The 26,654-nt window shown below is 44.1% G+C and overlaps 1 protein-coding gene and 1 long non-coding RNA gene across 2 annotated transcripts in view; one reads left to right on the top strand and one right to left on the bottom strand.

Annotated features, from left to right (window-relative positions):
* The window catches only part of LOC135109045 (uncharacterized), a 73,092-nt gene extending 58,889 nt beyond the window's left edge, over positions 1 to 14,203 (top strand). Inside the window, exons 8-10 of the mRNA XM_064020034.1 lie at positions 7,877 to 8,146; positions 8,781 to 9,188; positions 11,004 to 14,203. Of these exons, the coding sequence (XP_063876104.1) occupies positions 7,877 to 8,146; positions 8,781 to 9,188; positions 11,004 to 13,010 (2,685 nt within the window). The 3' untranslated portion in view covers positions 13,011 to 14,203. The remainder of the gene's footprint in view (positions 1 to 7,876; positions 8,147 to 8,780; positions 9,189 to 11,003) is intronic.
* Positions 14,204 to 18,554: 4,351 nt separating this feature from the next.
* On the bottom strand, positions 18,555 to 26,360 carry LOC135109396 (uncharacterized). Its single transcript, XR_010272685.1, has 2 exons — positions 26,286 to 26,360; positions 18,555 to 19,112 (listed from the first exon to the last, which is right to left on the bottom strand). It is a non-coding gene; the product is annotated as an uncharacterized LOC135109396 (long non-coding RNA).
* Between the last annotated feature and the right edge of the window lie 294 nt (positions 26,361 to 26,654).

Raw genomic sequence — 26,654 nt, 5'->3', positions numbered from 1 at the left:
GTGAAAGTACTGGGAAATCCCCACATTATATATTATATGGTGAAGATAAAAATCTTCCTTATGATTTGTTGGCAAGTCCACAAACTCCAGTATACAACGTAGATGACTATGTTAAACAACATATGCATGTTTTCAAGGACATTCATGCTAAAGTCCGAAGTAGGCTACAAGCTTCTAGGGCAGAAATGATGGCTAGACAACACAAGCGTGCGACCCCTGTCACGATACAGGTTGGAGACACAGTTAAAGTTCGTTATCCGGACAGGACCTCCAAACTCTCCCCTAAATTTAGTGGTCCATGCTCGGTTGTCCGCCAGTTACATGGTAACAAATTTGAGGTGCATGACCCTCTTCTTAACACTGCTGAGATAGTACATAGTGATCGGCTTGTGAAGACTAACGCTCAGCTCCAGTCATCAACAGAGAGTACTACTGATCAGGTTACAAACCTTAATTCTACTAATACTATAAAGACGCATAGGTATAACCTTCGCTCACGCAGCTAATTGCCTGCATTACTTACAGATGGCACTGGGCCTCCTGGTTACCTTCTTGAGCATGCTGCAAGTGCTACAAGCGTCCACTGCGTTGCATGTCAAACCGGGGGCTCTCACCACACATCTTGGGGAAGTAACCTTAATAGAAGATGTTCTTCTGGTTCGATATCCTTTTTCTACCTTATTTTCCGTAACTTCGGACCTCGACGCTGTCTCAGAAACTTTGGATAACTCCTTACAGGAACTGGAATCCTTACTTGCTGATGAAACGCATAGCCAGACACAAGTTTTCTCACAAACCATAATCAAAGCTTTAAAAGCAAGGGTAGAATTCTTACACGGGAAATTGAACCAATCTCAGCATGACTACAACCTTCATCCAGTGCACGCTCGTACCAAAAGAGGACTCATAAATGGGTTGGGACAACTGTCTCAATATCTTTTTGGCACCGCCTTGGACGAGGATGTACAGGATTTAAGGAAACATTATGATCAACTAATAACGGTTGCAGCTACTAATAAGAAGGTCCTGAACCTACATCACAATAAAATAGTTAAATTAGAAACTAATCTCAATGAGTTATTACAGTATTCAAATGATTTAACAACTGTGCTTGATAATGCCTTACATAGTTTAAATGTGATAAATCACGTTGTGGTTATAGATCAAGCTTTGCATGTATTTGAAGCTTCCTTGGGTTCAGTTCTCTCCATTAATGAAGCGATAATTCGCAACATGGTGGATGCTGTCAATGGCAGGGTAACAACTTCACTATTTCCTGTAGAGGATTTGCTTCACACAATAGAAATTGGTCAGTCAACCTACAAATTGACACCAGTGTATGCAGCGGACATGATCCAGTATTACTACCCATTGCTGGAAGCTACCTTGACCACAGATGCAATAATTGTAAACATACCTTTTAAATCTCAGGATCATTTTGAGGCCTATGAGATTAAACCTTTTCCATTTTCCGTTAATAATTTTGTGATGACACTGGACATGAATCCTTCCTTAGTGCTAATAGCCAAGGATTTTTCATTATATACAATTGGAGATTTAACTGAATTAAAACGTTGTAAATCTTCATACTTGCATTTGTACCATTGTTCAAGTATCCAATTTGCTTTCTTACCTGTAGTAAAAGGTATTTGTGAAGTCGTCTTGACACGTTCAGAGGCGTCTGCAGCTCTAACACTCTGTCCATACAAGCATGTGGTTTCAAAACCTATTTTCCATTGCAATTTTCATGGATATCATTACTTTTATTTCACAGAAAACTTTTACGTCTCAGTGACTTGCCCAGAAGGGACCACCTATGAGGAGGTTATAGGACATTATGCGGTACAAGATGCTTGTCATGTACGTTCTAGTAAACTAACCACTTACCCTTCTAGGATTAATTTAGCTTTTACGACAGACCTTTCATATAGAGTTTTCCCTGTTACTTCCCTGGAGAATTTGACAAAGTCAAGGATTTCTTTTATAACAAACTCCTTATCCACTCTTTCCTTCTCAAACACAGAAGAGTTTTCAGAGGCTCTAGAGACATCCTTGCCAGTATATCTGAAACCTGGGATTCTCTATCCAAGTATCCTGACACCTTGCCTTATTTTAATGTTTTTGTTAATATTCTTATATGCGTGTGTTAGGAAAGCCTTAAATTTGTATATATATCTTGATAGTAGACGTAAACGTCTTAATGAAGGAGTTTCATACACATAACATGGTTAGGTACACTGTATTCGCGAGGACGCGTCAAGTAGGTGACCGAGCGATGTAACGGTGTCACATAATTAATAATAATGTGTATTGTATTTATAATGCCTTGCTTGTATGTATACATATATGCATAAGTGCAAATAGTGGGTGTTGGCGCATAAGGGTGGGGCGGATATGATCACGCCACCCTACGTCACACACACACCATGGAACTTTCCATACTCCTTTTATTGCCATCGATAAGTAATCGGTAGCACCTACATTACAGTATCTAAGTATTCTCCATAGTTAATCTCTCCCTAATGTATTTTGGCATGTATTACTCTTAGCTATAAGTAGCTTTTCCCTTGCCTTATTTATGCAATTAGAGAGTAATAATTATGAATATATTCATGTACTGTGAGTGCGGTCAACCCGCCCCTATTTCTACTGTCAGCACTTTTTGAAGGCGCTAAGCGTCCCTTGTGCCGGCTCCGGAGTCTCTTGCCAGGGTGTAACGCTGTACCACGCAGAGGACATCCGTTGTCCCGTACGCGCCACACCCTTCTCCAGAACTCTGTACATATATCTAAATATACCTATTTTTATACGTTCACCTTTGACATTCACCTGAAAACCACAGAAACTCATCAAGAGTGACTTTACCTATTATATAAAGGTAAGAAACTAATGAACAGTGTCCAGTGGTAATTGATAATTCAAAACCACACCGGAACATTCTTCTCTCACACTAAACATCTCACCTACCCCACCTACTTCTTCCCAGAACCCTTTGATTGCCTCCCTGATTCCATCCTTCTCTGTTATAACTACACCCTCCACTTTTAGACTCTTCACACCAACACTGCCTGACATATTCTCACCTCTCATGAACTTGTACCATTCACGGCCACCTTCCATACCTTTCTCCCTTAAAGATTGAATCACGCTCCTTTCACTCTTCACTTTAGCATTCATTATCATTCGTCTTGTTAACCGCTGCTGCTTCACATACGTTGCCCATGCATTCTGATACTCATTCTCTGCCTCATCGCTTTCATGCCTTTTTCCTCAGCCATCTACACTGTCTACTCATTCTCTTTCGCTCCTTCCTAGCCGCTCTGATTTCATTATTCCACCATGGTTTACATACATTCTTTCTTCTACCTACTCTCACAAACCCTATCTGGTTCTCAGCAGCACCCCTCACGTCCTCAACCAGTTTCTCATTCAGATGCTCCACGTCATCCACACTTTCGTCGTCCCAGCTTCTCTCACTCAGATCAACCTGAAAGTTCTCCCACCCTACATCTCTCAGTCTCCACTTCTTTCTCTTACTTGCCACTTTCACTTCATTCCCACCCTGCATCAAGCACTCCACAACCAGCATGTTGTGATCGGACACAATATCAACCAAACCATCCTCATCTATCCACATGTGCGACACAATTTCACGCATTCTTCCATTCACCAACATGTAGTCAATTGCCGATTCTTGTTCTCTTGCACTCCAAGTCACACGCCCCTCAGCCAAAGTAACGTTCAGATTTTCCAGCTCCAGTTCATCAACAAACTCTCCAAGCATTTCACCATTCCTGTTCACCTGTTCCCCCAGTATTCCCACATGTGCATTCATGTCACCCATAATTAGCACTCTCTCCTCTCCATGCTCTCTCACAACTTTCTTAAGTATGTCATACTTCCTCTTATTTTCCCTCTCTGCTCTTTCACCCATGACAGTCATGTACGCTACCACCAGTACCACCTTCTCTGGTCTGCCACGACCATCCATGCATTCCACTCTTACTGCAAGCACATCCTCACTACTTGTACACTCCCCCACATCAATCTCCTCTACTTTCAGTCCTCTTTCTTTCTTGTAGAGTAGGGCTACGCCTCCTCCCAGTGTTTCCTGTGTCTTACGCCCCTTTCCAATCATAACATACTCGCATCCCTCCATTCGTACATCATCTCTCAGGTGAGTCTCAGTGAGCCCGACTAAGTCGAACCTCCATTCCCTGAGCTCCTTGCATACATCCTCAAACTTGCCCACACCCCATCCTCTCACATTCATACAGCCAATCTTCACACATTTACTTGCCTGGTTAGTCTCTTTTCTTTCATGTTTGCTGACATCAGTGGGTCCTCCTCGTCATGCGTCGTCCACACAACACACCTGCCTCGCCCTCATCCACTCAGCCAGTCGACGTCCTAGCCTCTCATTCCCGTTGTGGTTGAGGTGGACCCCGTCTCTCCCCAAGAATTTGTCCTGGTCAAGGATCCCATCCATGTCCAGGAAGCTCACGTTGCCCTTCTTCTCTGCCATCCATTCCATCTTGACCTTCATTAGTTCCATGCATATCTTGCGGTTCGTTTCTCTTCTAACCTTCTCATACTGCACTCCTTCCCGTGGGCGCCGCAGGACCCCCACCACAGCCACACACATCTTCTTCTCTTCTGCTGCCCTCACTGCTTCTATCACTTCCTTTACTGTGTCTTCAGCACCTGCCTCTACTAAGTTGTTGCCTCCTCCTTGGACAACTAGCAGGCTTCTCTCTTCCATTTCTTGCACTTCTTCCTTGACTTTCCTCTTGACGTCTTGGATCTTAGCACCTCCCATGCTGGTGCACTCAATTTCCCTTCTCACAAAGTCGGGAGTCTTCCTTACCATGCTGTCTCCAATGACATGTACTGGGGCTTTCTTGATTACCATTCTCTTCTTCCTTGGGCGTCTGTCTGTTCTGGCCACTTCTTGCTGGTCTTTTCTTTCTTCAGTCTTCGTCGTCTGTGCTTCTGCCTCTTTCATCAGGTTTTCTGTCTGGGTGCTCTGCTCCACTCTCTCTTCTTTTTCTTCATCCCGGTTCCTCCATTCATTGAGGCTCTTGCTCAGGCTTTCCCTGCAGAGGAACACCAGAAGCTCGAACCCCAGCGCCTTCATGTTGGCCTCCCTCATGCCCACACAGGCTACATGGAACCAGGCCATGCATCTCTCGCATGCCACAGCCCTTTGCCTGTTCGCTACACTCTCCTCGCATGAACCACACGCGCTCATCACCATTTTCAGGGTATTTCAGCACACAGGCAAGAGAAACAAACCACAAAACTCAGAGAAAACTCAGAGAGCAAGGCAAAGCCACTTGTACAAATACAGACTCAATCTCTGATGAATTCTTTGAAATTGTTAGTTTTGATCTTGATCTTGATGGTACAGGTGGCTCAGGATCACTCCGAAGCCAGGCCTTTGGATCGGCAACTCCTGTAGAAGGGAAAAAAAAAAGAGAAACAAACAGCATCCTCTATCCTAATTGTTCATACACCTGGCACGCCACATTCTCTCCAGAAACTCTTTCACCGCCTCAATCATCCTTTCATTCGCCTCTCTACACAGTCCCAGCAACAACACCATCCACTCCTTTCCTGTCTTCTCCACTCTTTCATTCCTATCATGCCCTAACTCAGTCAGTATCACTTGCATCATCTCATTCCTGTCTCTGGCATACTTCACGCACTCCAGCACCACATGTTCCACCGTCTCATCCTCTCCCATGTCACACATCTGGCACACTTTGCTGCGGGACTCAGACCACCTGTAACTCCTTGCATTTACATCCATACACTGTGCCCTCGCTCGGAAGAGAAGATCACCGCCCAGGCTTCCATCATACCACCTTTCATACCTCGGGGCCTCTTTCTCCTTGTACCATTCCAGGGTCTTCTTTCTTTCCATCTAATTCTTCCATTCATTGAGTCCCACACACTTCACTTCTTGGTCTATCTCACTCTTCCATTTTCTCACATCCCATTCGGCTCCCACTCTGCCTCCTCTTGTTACCACCCATTCACGCTTATTTTCATTCCTCCCAGCCATTCTTATCGCCTACACAACTTGCAATCCATTCCTGTCTGTCATTCTCATCCACCTCTTCCTCCATTTGCTTCCACTTTCATTCCACAGGTACACCTTCCTTGCTATTCTTGCATCACCCATTCTCTCAAGCCTAATCTTGTACCTAAGTGTGGCTTTTGTGAGTCTTACCCTAAAGGTGCTCCATCCCATGTCACCTCTCAAGGCTTCAACTGCTGTGCACCTCGGTGCACTCAGTGCCATCCTTGCTACTCTATTCTGGCCCACTTCTAACTTATCAATTTCACTTTCATTCCATGCAATCACATCCATAGCATACATTATACATGGCACAGTCACACTCTTCCACACTTCTCTCAACACATCATACTTACTTGCTCTCATCCTTGCCGCGCTTCCCAGTTGACCTACCCACTGGTTTACCATACTTATCTTTTCATTCTTTGCCTTTGCACACCCACTGGGACTCATCCACATCCCTAAGTACTTGTAATCTTGCACCTGTTTCAACTCATTCTCTCCAAGTCTCCATACCACATTACTTTCATCCTCTGACCTATTCACAGTCATTACTTTACTTTTCTCGCTGTTAAACCTTACTCCAAAGTCTTTTCCATACCCATCCACAACATCCAACAAGCTTTAAAGCTCATCTGCCGATTCACTCATAACGACTACTTCATCTGCATAAAGAAACACACACACTTTATCATTCCCCACACTTGCCCCTACATTCATTCTTCTCATCCTGGCTGCTAGCTCCTCTGTACCACCATTCTTGTAGAGCTCATACGGTATATCATCTGGACCCGCTGCCTTGCCAGTCTTTTTCCTTCTCACACACCTCCTCTCTTCCTCCTAGCAGATTCTTTCATCCAATTCATCTGCATTCTTCCTTTCCAGTGTCACACATCCTTCTCTCACACTAAACATCCCACCTATCCCATCTACTTCCAAGAACCCTTAGCTTGCCTCCCTGATTCCCTCCTTCTCTGTTATAACTACACCATCCACTTTCAGACTCTCCACACCAACACTGCCTGACATTCTCACCTCTCATGAACTTGTACCATTCACAGCCACCTTTCATACCTTTCTCCCTTAAAGACTGAATCACACTCCTTTCACTCTTCACTTTGGCATTCATTATTATTCCTCTTGTCAACCGCTGCTGCTTCCTATACATTGCCCATGCATTCTGATACTCATTCTCTGCCTCATCGCTTTCATGCCTCTTTTTCTTCAGCTATCTACACTGTCTACTCATTCTATTTCACTTTTTCCTAGCCGCTCTGATTTCATCATTCCACCATGGTTTACATACATTTTTTCTTCTACCTACTCTCACAAACCCTATCCGTCTCTGAGCAGCACCCATTACGTTTCTCATTCAGATGCTCCACGTCATGCACACTTTCGTCATTCTTCAGTTTTTGACTACCGCTTCGGATCCTACTTGGGGACCGGGATCTCAGTGGTCTTTTCTATTTTGCTGGATTTTTGTCACCCTTGCCCTGTGTTCCCGCTGTAGAAAAAATGAAAAGAACAGACACACACACACACACACACACACACACACACACACACACACACACACACACACACACACACACACACACACACACACACACACAAGCCATAACAATGCACACTGACACATCGCCACAGCCACCAGTGAACACTTATGTCGCCACCAAGCGAAACTTTCTGAAAACCGTGACAACATCATTATTATATTATTACATCACATTATATTATGTAGCTTTCATTGCGATACCATCAGCACCATGGTTTCCCTTCTCTCTCCGGCAGAGCTACAAGCTACCTGAAGAACTGCATGAGGAACTGCTCTCAACAGTCAGTCGCCGGGACGACGTGCAGGCGGTGTCCACCCTCATATGTAAGGGCGCGCCCATAGAGCTCCTGGGTGGCCTTTCTGTCCTCAGACTGGCTGTCACCACCGACCGCATTAACACCGTCAGCCTGCTGCTAGCTAGCGGTGTACCGCTGCCTGCCAGCCTGCTGCAGGAGGCTTGGCAGAGCCCCGACGTGACTCACAGGGTGCTGGCCTACCTCACCACCGTGAGTACCTTCCCTTCCCTGTCTCACAGAACTACCTCACTGTAAAGGTGAGGACGAGCACCGGTACTGGACCCAAGTCTCAGCGGTGGCTCCTTTGCAGAGTGGAAAGTGTTTGAACAACTTGGATGAGTTATAGGTCTGTTGGTTGTAGAGGACGAGCCTTTGTGTTTCAGTGCCGTCAGTTTCAGGTTTTAGTGCTGCACATGACAGACCTGCAGCACACCAAACCTGTCCAACATTACAGATCATGCAACAGAATCTTGTCATTTCATAAAAGGACACTTCAGTGTAATGTTTAGAACAAGCAATGAAGTAGATCTCATAATACTTGAATCCATGTTAATTCATCATTATAATCCTAAAAGTAATTGTAATAATGCTTGTCAAACCTAATATTTGATTATAATTCATCATTATAATCCTAAAAGTAATTGTAATAATGCTCGTCAAACCTAATATTTGGAATAATTTTTTGTATTTTTCCTTTTTTTGGGGACAAGGTAAGGTTGTATTTGTACATGCACTTTTAGATTTGTGACACTTAATGACACTTCTGCATAGCTGCCCTCTCTCTCTCTCTCTCTCTCTCTGCGCACGGTGCTTACCTGATGTGGTGACCATCCTTTCCTCACAGGCCTACTGCTGTCGGTTGCGTGCAGAGCAGCGTCGCCTGGAAAAGGTCAGCAGCGCCCTTGTCGAAGGCATCGACAATCTAGTGACAACCATCGAGGGAAATACTCCCTGGCAGGCAGCCTGGCGATGGGGAAAGGAGACTGACCGGCCAGCACTGAGCGACCTCCTGGCAAAGGCAGCGGCTGCCAACTGCCCCGTGACTGCCGCCTTCCTGCATAGGGCAGGAGGGTGGACAGTCTTTAATGGAGCTTCTGGTGGCACTGCCCTCCACGCTGCCCTGGAGGCTGGCCACAAAGGCATGGCCGAGCTGCTGATCAGGGACCTTGGGGGCTGCCCGTACGTGCCGGACACACATGGTCGCCTTGCGGTGCACATGATGCCTCACGAGGAGCAACAGAGGCTGGAGCAGGTGAGGCTGCTTGTCTGTGTACTCTTTTGGATGGCGGCATGAACTCACTTCACCAGCTGATGAAAACTTCAGCACCTGTCGCGCTTATTTCGTCTGCTACGCCTCCTTGGTCACACTCCTGTAATAATCCTGACACGCATACACTATATGGAATTTGTCACCTAACAAAATATTGGAAAATATTGAAATAAAATGACCGTTTCCATCAGAGTGCTGGATTTGGTTAGGCTAAGTTTAGCTTAATATTTAGCTCACTAAGTTCATTGCTGATTCTTTCGTTGCATAGATTATGATTTAAAAAATCATAATTTCACCCAGAAATAAAGTAACTATCTCATAAATAGTAAGCTAGGATGATTTACATTAAACCCGAAATATTTCTATGTAACAAATGTGTGTACAGCAACGAGGGACAGAGAAAAAGATGACTCATTAAGTGGCTGGCTGGCACAGCAGTTTGGTGAATGTCATACAGACATTGAAAGGGAGGAATTTAAGTCACAAGAAGTCACCATAATAATGGATATGGCGTGCTGAAGGCACAGCTGATGTATTTTCACACCTTCCTCCTTTTTAGTGCTGGCGTGGTTAATTCTTTGGTCAAGAACTGACTCGTTTTATCTAATGAGGCCGCTCCGGCATACCAGCGTTACCGAATCGGCGCTTTTCGTTTTGTTATGATAGTCACCAGGTTGGGGATTACCGAAGCCATGAAAACTCCAGCTGTGAAAGTGGCTGGAGGTGTCACCAGGCTTTCATTTGGGAATGTTACCAAGCGACTGTGAAATTGGCCCTTTGGTATTTCTCCCTTGTCTAATGACTCCCTCAATACCGCAGCAACGGCTCGCTAAGCTCACCCGTGCACTCCTGCAGTGCTCTAGGATGATGTCATCTGGCCCTGGAGATTTAGTCATTTTCTGTTTATCTATCTGTTTAATGATGCTGTCCTTGCTTATGGCGATATAGACAGATGGGGGAATTGAGTTTTTGTAGCACTGAACAATACTAAGTTTGCTTTGACCCAGTCAGAAAATTCAGAAACGAGAAACCTCCCCCCCATAGATGACGCGTGTGACAACGCTTCAGAAGTGTGTGGAATATTGTACAAGACAAGACATTGTTTAACAATAAAGTCACTTATTAGTGTGTGCTGTGCCATATGCTGTCCTCCTCTGCTTTGCTGTGTTCCCATCTGGGCCAGCACATGGCCGTCATTTATCAAAAAGTTATCGTGATAAAAATAAATAAATAAATAAATCAGAGGTATGCTTTCCCTGGGAAAATTGTAGTCCGCAGCTAAAGTTACTTCATTAATGACATTGTTTAATTTCTCATCGATACACAAATCACTTTCATTGTTCTTAATTTATAAAACTCTCACAAAGCACACAGGAAATGAAGTGCCTCGGCTACTGGATGGTGTTCGCCAAAGTAGAAGCATCAACGTGGATTTTATGTAGCCACAGCTTCGAGCATCCTCTTACCAAAACAGCACGCTGTGTTTTGAACCAAACGTTTTCAGTAGTCTACCTTTGCACAACAAACTTCTTATTCATATCATGAATATTATGCAGCTCGATTATGGTATTATATTATATTACTATTACTTACTATTTGATTCTATTAGTTGACCAATTAAGCTACTTGTATTTTTTTATCTTGCCTAATAAACAACTCCAATCAGGCAGACAAATGCTAATATACGTATGTAATCCTCGATTTCTATCATCATTTCTAACATATCTATGTGTACGCAGCAATAAAGGGTTATTTACTTGTTCATATATTCACCGCTCTCTTTCTCTTTGCACACAGAAGCTCTTTATGGCGGAGCGTGAAAAACTGAAGGATATGGAGCTTCGCTTAAAGGCAGATCACGAGAAGACCGCAGCACGGACAGCGCTGTGTATACAGGAGGATCTTTTTGAGAGCCACAAGAAGGGCGAGGGTAAGAATGTCTCCTTACCTGATGGCCACGCTGCCCTGCTGCTGGCCTCGCGCAAAGGTCTCCTGCAGCTGACTCATCTTATACTGCAAGAGGGTCACTTCCCCGTGGACGAGGTGCTGGACCACACTTGCGGCACCACCGCCCTCCACCAGGCGGCCTCGCACGGCCAGGACGGCTGCGTGGCGCTGCTGCTGAGCGCTGGCGCCAACCCACAGCAGCGTGACACGTATGGCCAGACACCCCCTCACCTGGCCGCCATGTTTGGCCATAAAAGTACTTTTGAACTCCTGGCACACCAAGTGACGCAGGACCCTCCTTGCCGCGCGGGCACCACGAGCACACAGGTGAGAGAAAATTTTAAAGTGTTTCACAATATGTATTATAAATATAAGCGTAATCTATTAGACCCAATCGACCGACGTGACCCGGAAAGCGTCATAAGAAATCTTGTGAGATCCATAGGCCTGCAAGAGCTGCAGAAGGAGGCTCAGCGGGTGGCTGTGGATCTATCAAAGGGCGAGGCCCTTGAGGTAAAGGAGGCGGTGATGGCAGAAATAAGCATCATCATGAATAAGGTGTCAGCCGCTGATGCCACGTACCGCGGCGACCTGAGGCTGGCGGGCAGTTCTCAGGACGGGTCTAAGCTTTACGCCCCTGACGAATTTGATATAAACCTCGTGATTCACAAGGATGACGTAGGAATAACTGTTAGCGAGAGAGGGAAGGAGGAAGCCCCGCTGAAGGGCAGGTTACAGATTTGTGTGAAGACTGACAATCCCCACCTTGAGGGTAATAGATTTATGGCCAGTTTGTACGAGGAGGTGCACCGGTGCCTCGCTGGCCACACCCTGCAGGACAAAAGACTGAGCCTGGTGCCGCCGGGCCTGACCAGCACGCAAGTGGGCGTGGGACTCTCTCTGGCCTGGCAGGGGCGAGAGTATCCACTGTTGCTGGTCGGCGTGGACCTGGTGCCAGTGCTTGAGGTGCCATGGCTGGAGCAAGTTTGCAGACCGCTCCTCACTCCTGAGGACACCACCACCATGCAGCTCAGTAATGCTGCTGATGGAACATGGCGCTGCAGCTTTGCCTTGACAGAGGCTGAGGTGCTGGGGACGTTGACGCCCGCAGAGCGCCAGGTGCAGCTGATGGGAAAAGTACTTCTTTCCCGCCTCAAGCCCGAGCGCTGGATGCCTCGGCACAAAAAGAGTTTTTTCAAATGGTTCGCCACACAGGAGTGGAACATCGCGGTGCCAAGCGGGTTCTGTTTCAAGAACGCCCTCCTGCGGTGGCTGGAGCACAGGCGGTCGAGGGAGGTAGAGCTTGGGGCTGGCCAGGAGCACGACCACACCAAGGAGTTGGGGGCTGGACAGGAGAGGGACCACACCAAGGAGTTGGGGTCTGGACAGGAGGGGGACCACACCAAGGAGTTGGGGGCTGAACAGGAGCAGGACCACACCAAGGAGTTGGGGGCTGGACAGGAGGGGGACCACACCAAGGTGTTGGGGGCTGGACAGGAGGGAGACCATACAAAGGAGTTGGAGGGTGAACGGAAGGGGGACCATACAAAGGAGTTGGAGGGTGAACGGAAGGGGGAGCACGCCAAGTGGTTGGAGCCGGGGCGGGAGGGGGACCCCGCCAGATGGGTGGTGGAGGTGTTCAGATTGATGTGTGCGAACCCAGAAGAGACACGAGAGAACCTGACAACTCAAAACAGCTCCGCCTACTTTGGAGGAGACTGTGAGGGGCGGAAGCCTGGGGACGGGGCGCCCATCATCGTGCAGTGCCTGGAGGAGGACCTCTGCCAAGACAACCAGGCGGTGGCGACGAAAGTATTAGATGCAGAAGATGCAGACCATTGTAATCATTACCTGTGAGCTGCGCCACGCGTCGGAAGACCTCCTACTCCCCCCCCCCACACACACACACATACACACACACACAGGAACGCCAGTGCTTGGTGCTCGATTTTCAGATTCAGTAGTTTATATAGCCAATTAGTTGTGGACTCGATATAAAGAAAAATATATATTTTCATGTCGCGAGCCTAGTGAGAGAAGATACTCTGTTAATAGGCTCTCTCATCTGTGTGCACTTGTTGGCCCCTGTAATACCGCAGGTTGAGTAATGTGATAGTGCAAGCTGAGGTAATGCCACCTTTGGCCAGTAAGTACAGCAGGGTAAGATAATAGTCAACTTGCTTGTTGTATGGTGAAACAGGCTCTACATGGATTCATGGATGATAGGCCTATAAGTGTTTGATATTTATTTGCAAACGGCAGTGCCATTAGGACATGAAATATTTAGTATAGGTTTATTAAGACAATGTCTGGTCTGGGTGTAAATAAAGCACTTCGGCTTGACAAGATAATGACAAATAAGTTATCAAATCAAAATAGAATGTCACATTTGTACCACCAAGTACCAAATGCAGATGGTAATTGGTTAAAACAAACTGTTAAGTTAAGGACTTGTGCTATTGATAGGCAGAGATTGTCTGAACAAACTTTTAACAGGCCAGCATGTCTTAATTATAGGATGGTGACAATGCAAGGAAAATTACACAAGTATTTATCTGTTCTCCTTAAACAACACTCACGTGCCGTAAGTGTGTTCAAGTGTGCAAATCATCAGCTGCCCATTGTAAGTGGTAGTGAAGGAATGCAAGTGTAGAAAAGTGGATTTGTTCTTTATGTGATCTTAATGGTGCAGGAGATGAAACTCACTCTTCATTCAAATTGACTTTTTTTTTTTTTAACAAATAGCTGAAAAAATCTGTCCAGAAATATTGCTTCACTAATGTAAATGTAACAAAAATAGGGGAATTCCTTGGAGCGAGAAACGTGACTGTCTTATTAAGTAGTGTTAAGTTCGTCCAAGAAATAACTTGTTATTTTAAGGAAAACTCATAAGAAGTAATCATACCCCGCCTGGGGTCGCTTTCAAACCTTTCAAGCACACTTCTCATATTTGCAAACTTATACATGTAAATTAACCATTGCCTTGTATTTTTCCATGAACACAAAACTATTCCTCTCTGTATTATGGAAAGTGTTGTGTCAGTAAATCAAACACAAAAACTCATGTCTTTATTTCAAGCCTTCTGAATCATTTTGTTATATATATATATATATATATATATATATATATATATATAGAGAGAGAGAGAGAGAGAGAGAGAGAGAGAGAGAGAGAGAGAGAGAGAGAGAGAGAGAGAGAGAGAGAGAGAGAGAGAGAGAGAGAGAGAGAGAGCAATCTCACAGTACAGTCTCATGTTGAATCCAGTGTGTACCAATGAGTTATCCGTCATTAAATAAGCCACTCTCGTCCCCGTGTGTTTTATTGGCACACATATCAACATATCAACGACTTGCCACAACCTCCAAGCTGCCAGAATCACCACTTCACTCTGGTTCTCCACGCTGCCAACACTCCAAGCATCTTCATGGACTGGGCAAGTTACAAGCATCATCACTCCGTCAACTCCACAACAACACAGGTGACTAGTCAGCACAGAAACACTGGTGGGTGGGTCGCCATCACTGGTCACACACACTGCCAGCAAAACACTCTTAGAATAAGTGGTGGCAAACATCTTTCATACAAGTGGTCACACAAACACAACCGCTGCAGTAATATCATCATTGTCTTATTTCTCTTATGGTCATTATAAGTATTACCATTACTACTATTACCATTATTGATTTTATTATTATTATCAATATTATTATTATTATTATTATTATTATTATTACATTTATTATTATTACCATTGCATCATCATCATCATCATCATTGTTGTCATAGGTTGCGGAAAACAGGCGGGAGAATAAGGGTGCAGACAGGTTAGGCTTCCAAAGCAAAGCGAAACAAAACAACAACAACAATGAGGCAGCAAAATAATAAAAAGAAATAGTAATAATGAAAGAATAAAAGAAAAAGAACCTGAAGTATAGAGAGGAAGTGGAACAAGTCAGGAGGGAAGAGAAGTGGAGGGTCGAGACACAGCTGACGAGGTGGAGGCAGGCGTCACGGCGCTCCTGAGGCACAGCAAAGGAAAGTGTACATAGAGGGAGTGGAAAGGGAGGGGGGGAGGGGCAGGGAAAGGCTGGGAGGGTACCATGCTATGTTAATGTATGCTGGTAAACGAGAGTATTGTAACTGTTGTTGTTGTTGTTGTCGTTGTTGTTGTTGTTGTTGTTGTTGTTGTTGTTGTTGCTGTCAGGGTCATTATTATTGTCATTATTACCACTGTTATTATTGTGATTGTTGTCGTTGTGGTGGTAGGTCGTAATGAAGTGCATTGTAATGTTCCAGCCTCCCCATTACCTGCTCATGAACAACCATCTCCATTGTCTTTTCTTTCATCCAAGTATTTCCTGACAAATGCAATATTTCCGAGATGGCACTTCCTGCTGCCCTCAACACCTGCTTTATCTCATCTTTCAGTGATAAATTGCACTCTGCTATCACACCGAAAGGCGGGTTCACACTTGCCAATTCGCTGCTGAATTGCCAGCCGCCGCAAGCCGCGATAGCCCACCTGTGGAAGTTTTGGTGCCTGGCGGCTGAATTGCCACCCGCGCCAACAACACCGACAGGTTGGGTTTGTCCAGCCGCCCGCTGCTCTGTTTACCTCAGGTCCTCGGGGAGAGTTGTGCATGGTGTGGCGTCCTGAGTTGATGTTGGAGCTAATGACGAACCAACAACGTCATCACTGGGACCCAAGACTCTCTCTCTCTCTCTCTCTCTCTCTCTCTCTCTCTCTCTCTCTCTCTCTCTCTCTCTCTCTCTCTCTCTCTCTCTCTCTCTCTAAAAGAGTAGTATCGCTGCAGAAGGGGCCAAGTTGTCAGTAATTACCGATCGGTGTTCCTTAGCTGTTGTTAGATAACGCAGCGTCAGTGTGAGGCGTTCACCAGGAGTCACTGCAGCCCTCACGTGGGCATCCTCCTTCTTGATAGGCGAGTCACAAGCCGCAGGAGACCACGGTACTGCTCCTTGTTGAGGCCTATCCACTGCCTCATGGTGTCTGGGTCTTGCACGCTCGGCTCAGGCAAAAGAGCGTGGCAGACGCGCCTTCCTTCTCTTCTATTCAGCCAGGGACGTGTGTACAGGCGCCTCCTTATCCGTTATATCTTCCACTACGCCAAAAGAAATACAATTATCACCGACATTGTTGCTGGAGGAAGAGATCTTGCTGAGTTGGCAAGTTTTTGCCTGCCTTCTCTACTGCCGTGGCTGGCAGTAATCTTTCGGCTGAAGACATCCAGCCTCTTGAGGTCGTCATTCTTCACAACAATCAAACATTCGCTTTTACCTTCATTCGCCTTCACCTGATTAGAATTTGTTCCTTTTGCACACACCTTCCTTACTTCTGCTCAGCTTGGTCTCTGTATTTCTCACGTCAATCATCGACCAAGAAAACTGAGAATATTATGTCCTGGTTCAATACTTTCTTCCTACTCTCACCACGTTAACCAGTATTCTCAGTCATTCACCACTGTTCTGTCCACCTCCCCAATGCAACACTTAACCAGTATTCTCAGTTATTCACCACTGTTCTGTCCACCTCCCTAATGCAACACTTAACCAGTATTCTCAGTCATTCACCACTGTTCTGTCCACCTCCCCAATGCAACACTTAAACAGTATTCTCAGTTATTCACCACTGTTCTGTCCACCTCCCTAATGCAACACTTAACCAGTATTCTCAGTCATTCACCACTGTTCTGTCCACCTCCCCAATGCAACACTTAACCAGTATTCTCAGACACTCACCACTGTTCTGTCCACCTCCCCAATGCAAGAGTTAACCAGTATTCTTAGTCATTCACCACTATTCTGTCCACCTCCCCAATGCAACACTTAACCAGTATTCTCAGTCATTCACCACTGTTCTGTCCACCTCCCCAATGCAAGAGTTAACCAGTATTCTCTGTCATTCACCACTGTTCTGTCCACCTCCCCCAATGCAAGAATTAACCAATATTCTCAGTCATTCACCACTATTCTGTCCACCTCCCCAATGCAAGAGTTAACCAATATTCTCAGTCATTCACCACTATTATGTCCACCTCCCCAATGCAAGAGTTAACCAGTATTCTTAGTCATTCCTCCCTTTCTCTGGTAAACTCTGGAACTCCCTGCCTGCTTCTGTATTTCCTCCTTCCTGTGACTTGAACTCTTTCAGGAGGGAGGCTTCAACACACTTATCCTTCAATTTTTGACTACCGTTTCTGACTCTATTCGGGGACCGGCACTTCAGTGGGCATTTTTTGTTGATTTATTGTTTTTATATAATATTGTTGCCCTTGTCCGGTGCACAGATCAAGGAAGCTCCACCCGTGGCCTGTCACCTCCAGCCTTGCTCCACGAGGCGCCGCGCCACCCGCCGCCTACCTCACCAACTCTTGACAGCTGCTGCCAGTGCTGATGAAGCGTTGCCTCACCAACACGGAAAGCAGTGAACAGGTTACTTTTCCAAGGTGTGTCATTAATGAAGTCCATGCATCAGTGTATGTAGGTGGAAAGCTGACAGGTGACAGCATGGCCCACTAACAGACACAGACTGTGGAGTTCCACCTACTCTCAAAAGGCTGTGTAGGGATTTTCAAGGGAGCTTTTACGACTTCAGTGACAGGTTAACAACATTTCTACATTGTCAACAGGAGAAACGCCCTTGAGAACCCGCCGAGTCACCTCTCTGGCCTTGGAAAACAGTGGTGTTGAGAAGACAAAGTGTTCAACAAAGAGGCAGCGCCACACGTGTAGCGGGCTTGGTGATTCAGTTCACTCAGCACTTCCTCACACGCCTCCACACACCGGATACACAGCCGAGCCTTACACTACAAGCCAATGTACCTGCACGGCGGAATAACACAACAAAATTACATGCACGAATGCTTTGCACATTTCCACAGAACACTTAGCATGCATATTCTGTTGACAATGGTTCACCTTTGTTACAGCTGCCGTCACACTGACCACAGCCTTTTTGCTTGTCTTTGTACAACAATCGCGGTTTTTTTACCTATTAATGATTCATTTACTTATTTCCTTCTCTCACAAGTACATTAGCAGTAATTACGGCCGTGATGGAGCTCTGCAGTTCATCATTGCTCTGTCCAACTTGACTCTTCCCTTTCACTTCGTTCTTTCAAGACAGAAGCTTCAAGTTGTGCCCTAAACCAGATACTGCAACCACATACTGCAACCACATACTGCAAGCACATGCTGCAAACACATACTGCAAACACATACTGCAAATGCGTACTGCAAATGCGTACTACAAAGGCATTAATGAAATCCCAGTCTAGAGCTTTTGTATTCACTGATCAGTACTAGCAAACGCTGAAATGTTCTTAGCGATTATATATAGGAATGCTGTTAATTTTATCATAATTCTGAAATAAAAGACGTGGTTCTCAAGTAGGCGAAGCATAATTTATTTTGATGCCGTAATTTCAAAGACAGACTTCTCGATAGGAAACAAGGAAGAATGCTTTAACCCGGCGGTCGCTTTAACATTTCATTTATTCTTTGCCTAGAAGTTTATACATAACATGTACATAAGAAGTAAGTAGCAGAAGTAAATGGTCACCGACGCATAGGAAATTAGTAACAAAATGGTGTTACTGGAGACAGAAGCGTAGACATGAGTTACTATATATTACAAGAAAGAGAACTAGACGATTAAGACCAAAAAAAACATCACAGTACTTGTAAAAAATACACTGAATTTAACAATGCACAGTAAAATAGTAACAGGACAGTGATAGTGAAGATAGAAGAAAAGTGTTTGCCCTAGCGGTCTTTTGGCGTTGTTTACAAGAACCGTGATGGCGGACAGAAAGGTTCGGTGACCAGTGACACTCTTTCAATTTCCTCCACTCCCAGAACTCAGGTGAGGCAGGGACCGCCGCCCACCCTTGCGCCCCTCCCTCCTCTACCTCCACCCGCGCACACACGCACGCACACGCCTGAAATAAGAGAGAAAAACAGGTGTTTGTTAACCTCCCTCTGTGTGTTTGTGTGTGTGTTTGTCGTGTCAACGTTCATTGCCTTTATTTCCTTCCTTATTCTGTGTCTGTATGTTTGTCTTTCCTTCACTTCATTTACACTCAGCCTTCCTCTTCTTCCTCCTCCTCCTCTTCTTCTTCTTCTTCTTGTTCCACGTTACAAAATTACTTAAACAGGGAATCAACACAACTGCAAAGCTAACAGCCTTTGAATCATTATCCGTGCAAGAAATGGCAGACAAAGCAAGATGTAGGGACACATTGTGCACCAGAGTGTCACACAAGTCCGCGCCACCACCACCGCTACTCTCAGACGAAGTGACGCGGGTGTTACGGTTCCTGTGACGCGTCCACTGACAGAGTAACAAGATTGACACATTTTAAACATTAGAAGCGCTCTTAGTGACCCAAGGCTGTTCATGTCTGTGGCCTGTGTAGGCTGTCACTGGGAGAGGCACAGCAAGCCAAACCAACCTTACCTTAACTCTCTCTCTCTCTCTCTCTCTCTCTCTCTCTCTCTCTCTCTCTCTCTCTCTCTCTCTCTCTCTCTCTCTCTCTTTCACATACATGCATAAACACAACAGCTATAATGAGAGAGAGAGAGAGAGAGAGAGAGAGAGAGAGAGAGAGCGTAGTATCCTCGCCTGACCTGGTAACACTGCAAGAAAAATACACATCTGGCAATGAAGACCTGCCAGACGCCAGAAAGCCGGAGACCCCACGTGGACACTAGTGCTCTAACCTGTCCTAAGTTAACCTAAAATAACTAGACTGCATAGACTCAGCTTGCTGTTATACGAGTACTTGCTGTTGTGCTGTTGTGTGTGAACTGTGACAGATTAACAACATTTCTGCATTATTGACAGGAGAAACACGCTTTTAAAAGACTAGTTGAAGTGACGCAGGTTTTCAAGGGTGTTTTTTTACAGTTGCAGTGACATATTAACAACATTTCTGCATTACTGACAGGAGAAACACACTTTTAGAAGGCTCTAGTTGAAGTGACGCCGGTTTTCAAGGGTGTTTTTACAGTTGCAGTGACATATTAACACGCCGTGCACCATGCACCAGACACTGGCAGCACGAGGGGTCCTTTAGGGGAGAAAAGGGCTCACTTCATGACAGTGGTTGGGGAGGGGTGTGTGGTGGGTCATTGCTCATGGCGACCTGTGTGAGGCGCGGCAAGGTTGCATCGTCACTGCCCTCACACCCAGGGACTGGAGTGGACCCTTGGGGAGGAAGGGTTCGTCCTGGTACCTATGTAGGTAGGTAGACAATTTCCTATAGCTTTCGCCGCGCCCGCATCGTTATCGTGGAAACTCGCATCGTTATCGTGGAATCGCATCGTTATCGTGGAAACTCACATCGTTATCGTGGAGTCGCATCGTTATCGTAGAATCGCATCGTTATCGTGGAATCGCATTGTTATCGTGGAAACTCGCATCGTCTTCGTGGAATCGCATCGTTATCGTGGAAACTCGCATCGTTATCGTGGAAACTCGCATCGTTATCGTGGAACCGTATCGTTATAGTGGAAACTCGTATCATTATCGTGGAAACTCGTGTCATTACCGTGGAATCGCATCGTTATCGTGGAATCGCATCGTAATCGTGGAAACTCGTATCATTATCGTGGAATCTTTTCGTTATCGTGGAATCTTATCGTTATCGTGGAAACTCGTATCATTATCGTGGAGTCTTTTCGTTATCGTGGAATCTTATCGTTATCGTGGAAACTCGTATCATTATCGTGGAAACTCGTATCATTATCGTGGAGTCTTTTCGTTATCGTGGAATCTTATCGTTATCATGGAAACTCGTATCATTATCGTGGAAACTCGTATCATTATCGTGGAATCGTATCATTATCGTGGAATCTTATCGTTATCATGGAAACTCGTATCATTATCGTGGAAACTCGTATCATTATCGTGGAATCGTATCATTATCGTGGAATCTTTTCGTTATCGTGGAATCTTTTCGTTATCGTGGAATCTTTTCGTTATCGTGGAATCGTATCATTATCTTGGAATCGTATCGCTATCGTGGAATCGAATCGCTATTGTGGAATCGCATCGTCACTGTGGAAACTCATATCAATATCGTGGAATCGCATCGTTATCGTGGAAACTCGTATCATAATCGTGGAATCGCATCGTTATCGTGGAATCGCATCGTCATCTTCGTCACCCACATCGTAATCTTCGTTATTTAGTTATTTATTTGTTTACTTATTTAAAAGCATCAAATTCGTTATCATTATTTGGGCTTCTATAATACATTGATTATTTCTGGTGGCGTTTTTCTGAAATACCACGCTGTACACTCACTCACTCACTCACTCACTCACTCACTCACTCACTCACTCAGAGTCTCTCTCTCTCTCTCTCTCTCTCTCTCTCTCTCTCTCTCTCTCTCTCTCTCTCTCTCTCTCTCTCTCTCTCTCTCTCTCTCTAACAGTATGCCACGCTTCACGAACCTGCCACCTTATTCCTTCTATCATCAAATTTGTTTTTCTACATGCGTAACTTTTTAAACTACCGTCACTTTGCTTCTCGGAATTCAGTGCGAGGCTATGATGGCATTTGGCAACGTTTTGTGGAAGTTCCTAAGGTGCCAAGGGTGTTATCACAATAGTATCCAGAGGTAGTCTGACAAGGACACAGCAACGAAAGAGAACTCACAAAGAGTACTAAGATAAATCAGTCACAGCATGGCTTCACGAAGGGGAAGTCTTGCCTGACAAACTTGTTAAGATTTTACAGTAAAGTGTACGAGGCAGTAAATAATGGTGATAGCTATGATATCTTATATCTGGACTTTAGTAAAGCATTTGACAAGGTACCCCATCAAAAATTCCTGAGAAAGGTTAGGGCACACGGGATGGATGGGAAGGTGTTGGGCTGGATAAGGTCATGGCTTAGCGACAGGCGACAGAGAGTTGTAATAAACGGCTCGAAATCCGAGAGGGGTCATGTAATTAGTGGGGTGCCACAGGGATCAGTATTAGGGACATTGTTGTTTTTAATATGTATCAATGACTTGGATAGTGGAATTAGTAGTGATGTTAGTAAATTTACGGATGACACAAAGATAGAGAGATTAATTAGGTCAGAACCGGATGCCATCGCCTTGCAGGCAGATTTAGATAGGATGAACGAATGGACGGGCAGATGGCAAATGCAGTTCAATATTAACAAATACAAAGTACTTAGCGTAGGTAGAGGAAACCCACACAGTAGGTACACTATAAGCAACGAAACTCTGGTAGGTTCAGAGTACGAAAAGGATTTAGGATTTGTAGTTAGCTCTGAACTCCGTCTATGAAAACAATGCATAGAGGCCACAAACAGGGCAAATAGGGTATTATGATTAATTTTTAGGAGTGTTAAGAGAGAGAGAGAGAGAGAGAGAGAGAGAGAGAGAGAGAGAGAGAGAGAGAGAGAGAGAGAGAGAGAGAGAGAGAGAGAGACGAAAAATGTTAATGGAAACGCCATTGAGCTGTTCTGTAAAAGGTTTTTGGAATCACGTAATCGCTTCCCTTTGTAACGTAATATATATATATATATATATATATATATATATATATATATATATATATATATATATATATATATATATATATATATATATATATATATATATATATATATATATATATATATATATATATATTGTATAATTGTTCCCTGGTGTGAAGTAATAGCGGTTTAAGCTGATGTGTTCCCTCACTGTGACTTTAACCTGAAGGTGGATGGTGGTGTTGAAAAATTGTTGTCCTTTAAATGTCTCTTGATTCAATAATATTGATGATGATGATAATGATAATAATAATAATAATAATAATAATAATAATAATAATAATAATAATAATAATAATAATAATAAATAAATGGCAGGTGGTCCGTGAGTCTTCGTAGAGTGTTATTACACGTTACGCGCAAGCGTTGCATCGTCGCCATTTTGAAATGTTGCCACAATGAATTACAATAAATATAATAACAATAACTGCTGAACAACTGGCGTTTAACATCGTTATTTCGAAATTTGAAATTTCTCACGAGGACATTCCTACGTTCACCAAGATTCCTTGTTTCCTTCCTAATGTGCTCATCACCATGCAATCAGCTGTGATGATGTGGCCCAGGCATGACAACGCTCGCACGTATTCCAGCTTGATGCGCCCAGACACATGACCGGAGGTGCCAGCGGCGGCGCGCGCTTGAGTGGAATACACATATACGCGGATTTAGCCATGCTAAATTTAATGTAGTGCTTACTAGCAAATTACTCGCAGATTCGCAACAAGCCATTTAGCGCCGCTGCACTCGGGCACACCAAGGTTAGGTCATCCGCACATGAAAAATTATTTGCTGCCTCATTTGCAATATGACAGCCCACACGAGAGTGTTCAGCATTACGTTGAGTTGGTCCTCGCATAGGCTGAACAGGTGCGGGGTCAGCACGGATCCCTCGCTAATTCCACTGTGCATGCAGAATGGCGCCGACACTGAGCCACTCCACCTGGGGCTGGATTCAATAAAGAGTTACCAATTTCTTAAGTCCCTAAGAAATTCGTATCTATTATAAGAGTGATTCACTGAATACTTATGAACTTCTTAGGTCGCTGAGATGTTAACAACATTTTTAAGCCCCATAAAGTTTCGTAACCCGGACCTATGAGCGCCTTTTCTCCAGTACACAACCTGCAACATAAACACCAACGAAGCCAGAGGTTACAAGAAGTAGTACACTGAAATGTGAAAGTAATGGTAACATTAGCACATGATTGTTGCCTGAGAAGGTAAGAAGGGGTCTATATATGGAAATACACGTGGTATTAAAACTTGACAGTGGCTTGAGAAGGGAAGAAGGAGAGTGAGATATGGAAATACAAGTGACATTACCATATGACAGTGGCCTGAGGAGCGAAGGAGATTGAGATAAGGAAATATAAGTGGCATTAGCACATGACAGTGGCCACAGAAAGGAAAGGGTATTCAGAGACCCCTTAAACCCTGCTGAGATGCATGGTGGCAGGTTTCCACACAGGAAAATATTGGTGTAACGAACTGGAACCTGCAAATTGTCAACATTAGGCAAAAAAAATGCCTGATGTTCACATTATGCAGCTCAATTTTGCCCGATGTGAATATAACTGCCTAAAAAAAGGTAGAAGATTTCGCATGATCTGCACGAGTTGCATTTAAATAATCTAACCTTATTGGGAAAAATTGAAATGCATAATGTGAACATCAGGCTTTTTTTTTTTTGGGGCTAATGTTAGCAATTTGTAAACATTGTGCAGATTGCTTGCCTAATGTTCACGATAGGGAATTATCCACATTGAGCGTAATATATATATATATATATATATATATATATATATATATATATATATATATATATATATATATATATATATATATATATATATATATATATATATATATATATATATATATATATATATATATATATATATATATATATATATATATATATATATATATATATATATATATATATATATATATATATATATATATATATATATATATATATATATATATATATATATATATATATATATGAAGCAGCGGAAGAGAAGAGTAATAAAGGGGGAAGAGATAGGGGAGTAATGGAAGGAAATCTGGAGAGAAACAATGGGATGGAGAAGGTACGGAAGCAGAAGGGAAGAGAATGTTGGCGAGTGGTGAAAGGGGAACGTGAGATGGAATAGCTTGGGAGAGGAACAGAGTGAGAGCAGGAGAGAACGAGAGGGGGCGGAGAAGAAAAAGGAGGAATGAGATGTGGATGTGAGAAAGGAGGAGCAGGAGGTAAAGGAGGGAGAAGGTGGAGTTAATAGGGAGGATGGGGAGGCGATGAAGAAGTGGTGAAGGAGAAAAGGAGGGTATGAAATATGGGCGTGAGAAAGATGAGGAGAGACATCAAGGAGGCTGTAGAAGAGGAACAGGAAGTGAAGGACGGAAGTAGTAGTTAGCGGGAAGGAATGGGACGAGGAGACGATGGAAATGGAGTATGGAGGGAGGAGGGAATAGGAAGGGGAGACGATGGAAGTGGAGTAGGAGGAAGGTAAAATGAGGTGAGGGAGAAGGAATTACCTCGTCAACCGTTGCCTGTTCACCTCACCAATGTGGAGAAATAAAATAAGCTAAAGGTATTGGGATGAGAATGACTGTTTGTCAGAGGTTCCAGGCAAAGTATTGGGTTGGTTCAGCTATTGTTTGCTATCATATACCGTCACTGCTAGAACAATCATGCTGGATTAAGGTAGCACTCGTTAGTTTGACCACGTTAAGATAACTCTCGTTAAGTTACTTACTTAAACAGGAAACAAAAATCACCAAGCAGAAGAAGAAATAATAGTAACGATCTTCACATACAGACCTCACGTAATTTCCACAATGGGTCATTACACTAACCCCGCGTAACAACCTCTTGCGGACACTTTCAGTATGACCAACATCACAAGGAAACTCACCCATTGTATTACAGATCAAAGGATTACTAACCAGACCTAAGTACTTCCTCCCTACGGTCTCTTACCTTAATCATGTTAGGTAGCCTCCCTGCAGCCTTACCAAACACTCTCCAAGTATTATCACTAACAGCTCACCTCCCCATTGTATTATTGATCAAGGTATTACTAACAAGACCTCACGTACTGCTTCCCACAAGAGACAGTTCCTTCAATTCCACCGCAGTAGCGTTCCTGCAACCATACGATACACTCCCCAATATCACCAACATCACTCGCTCACCTCATGTATTGTATTAATGTTAAGAGAATTATTAACCAGACATTAGCTAATTCCTTTCAGTGTTCTGTTACGTTAACCACGAGCAATAACCTTCAAACTGCAGTCAGATTCTCTCCTAGAAAATACGAACACCGACAGAAGGTCACCTCACCTGCTGCATTACGCAAGTTTCGTCACCAAACACCGAGCGGATTTGACGTATATTTATCCCAGCCAATAATATACCGACTTAAGTTGCAGAATTTCCATAACCCCCTCTAAACTGTCTGACACTGATGATACTTGGAATTTACCCCAGTTAAAGTAATGCTGCAAAAAGGTGTGTGCATATCGTAACATTAATACTTACATTGTAACAGAGCAACACTGCAAAGGACGCCGCAGTACACACGCTTAATGACTCCCCGCCTTGACACGTCCAGAGTACAACTGAGGGAGGCAGTACACTTGCCATTGCTTCATCCGAGTCTTCGAGGCTTTATACGCTTCGATCCAGTCAAGTTCTCGTCCTCCGTCTTTAGTTAATTTCATTTATTATTATTATTATTATTATTATTATTATTATTATTATTATTATTATTATTATTATTATTAATCAGAGCGTCACGAGTTGTCTTGTGGTGATTTCTGAATTATTTGTTAGTCATTTTTGCGAGGGAATATAGTAGAAGAAAACTAACATTGAAACTTTGCAAAACTTAAAAAAATATATGTTGCA

The sequence above is a fragment of the Scylla paramamosain genome, chromosome 18 (assembly GCF_035594125.1).
Source record: "Scylla paramamosain isolate STU-SP2022 chromosome 18, ASM3559412v1, whole genome shotgun sequence".
Classification (NCBI taxonomy): Eukaryota; Metazoa; Arthropoda; class Malacostraca; order Decapoda; family Portunidae; genus Scylla; species Scylla paramamosain.
This window is presented reverse-complemented; position numbering and strand designations above follow the sequence as displayed.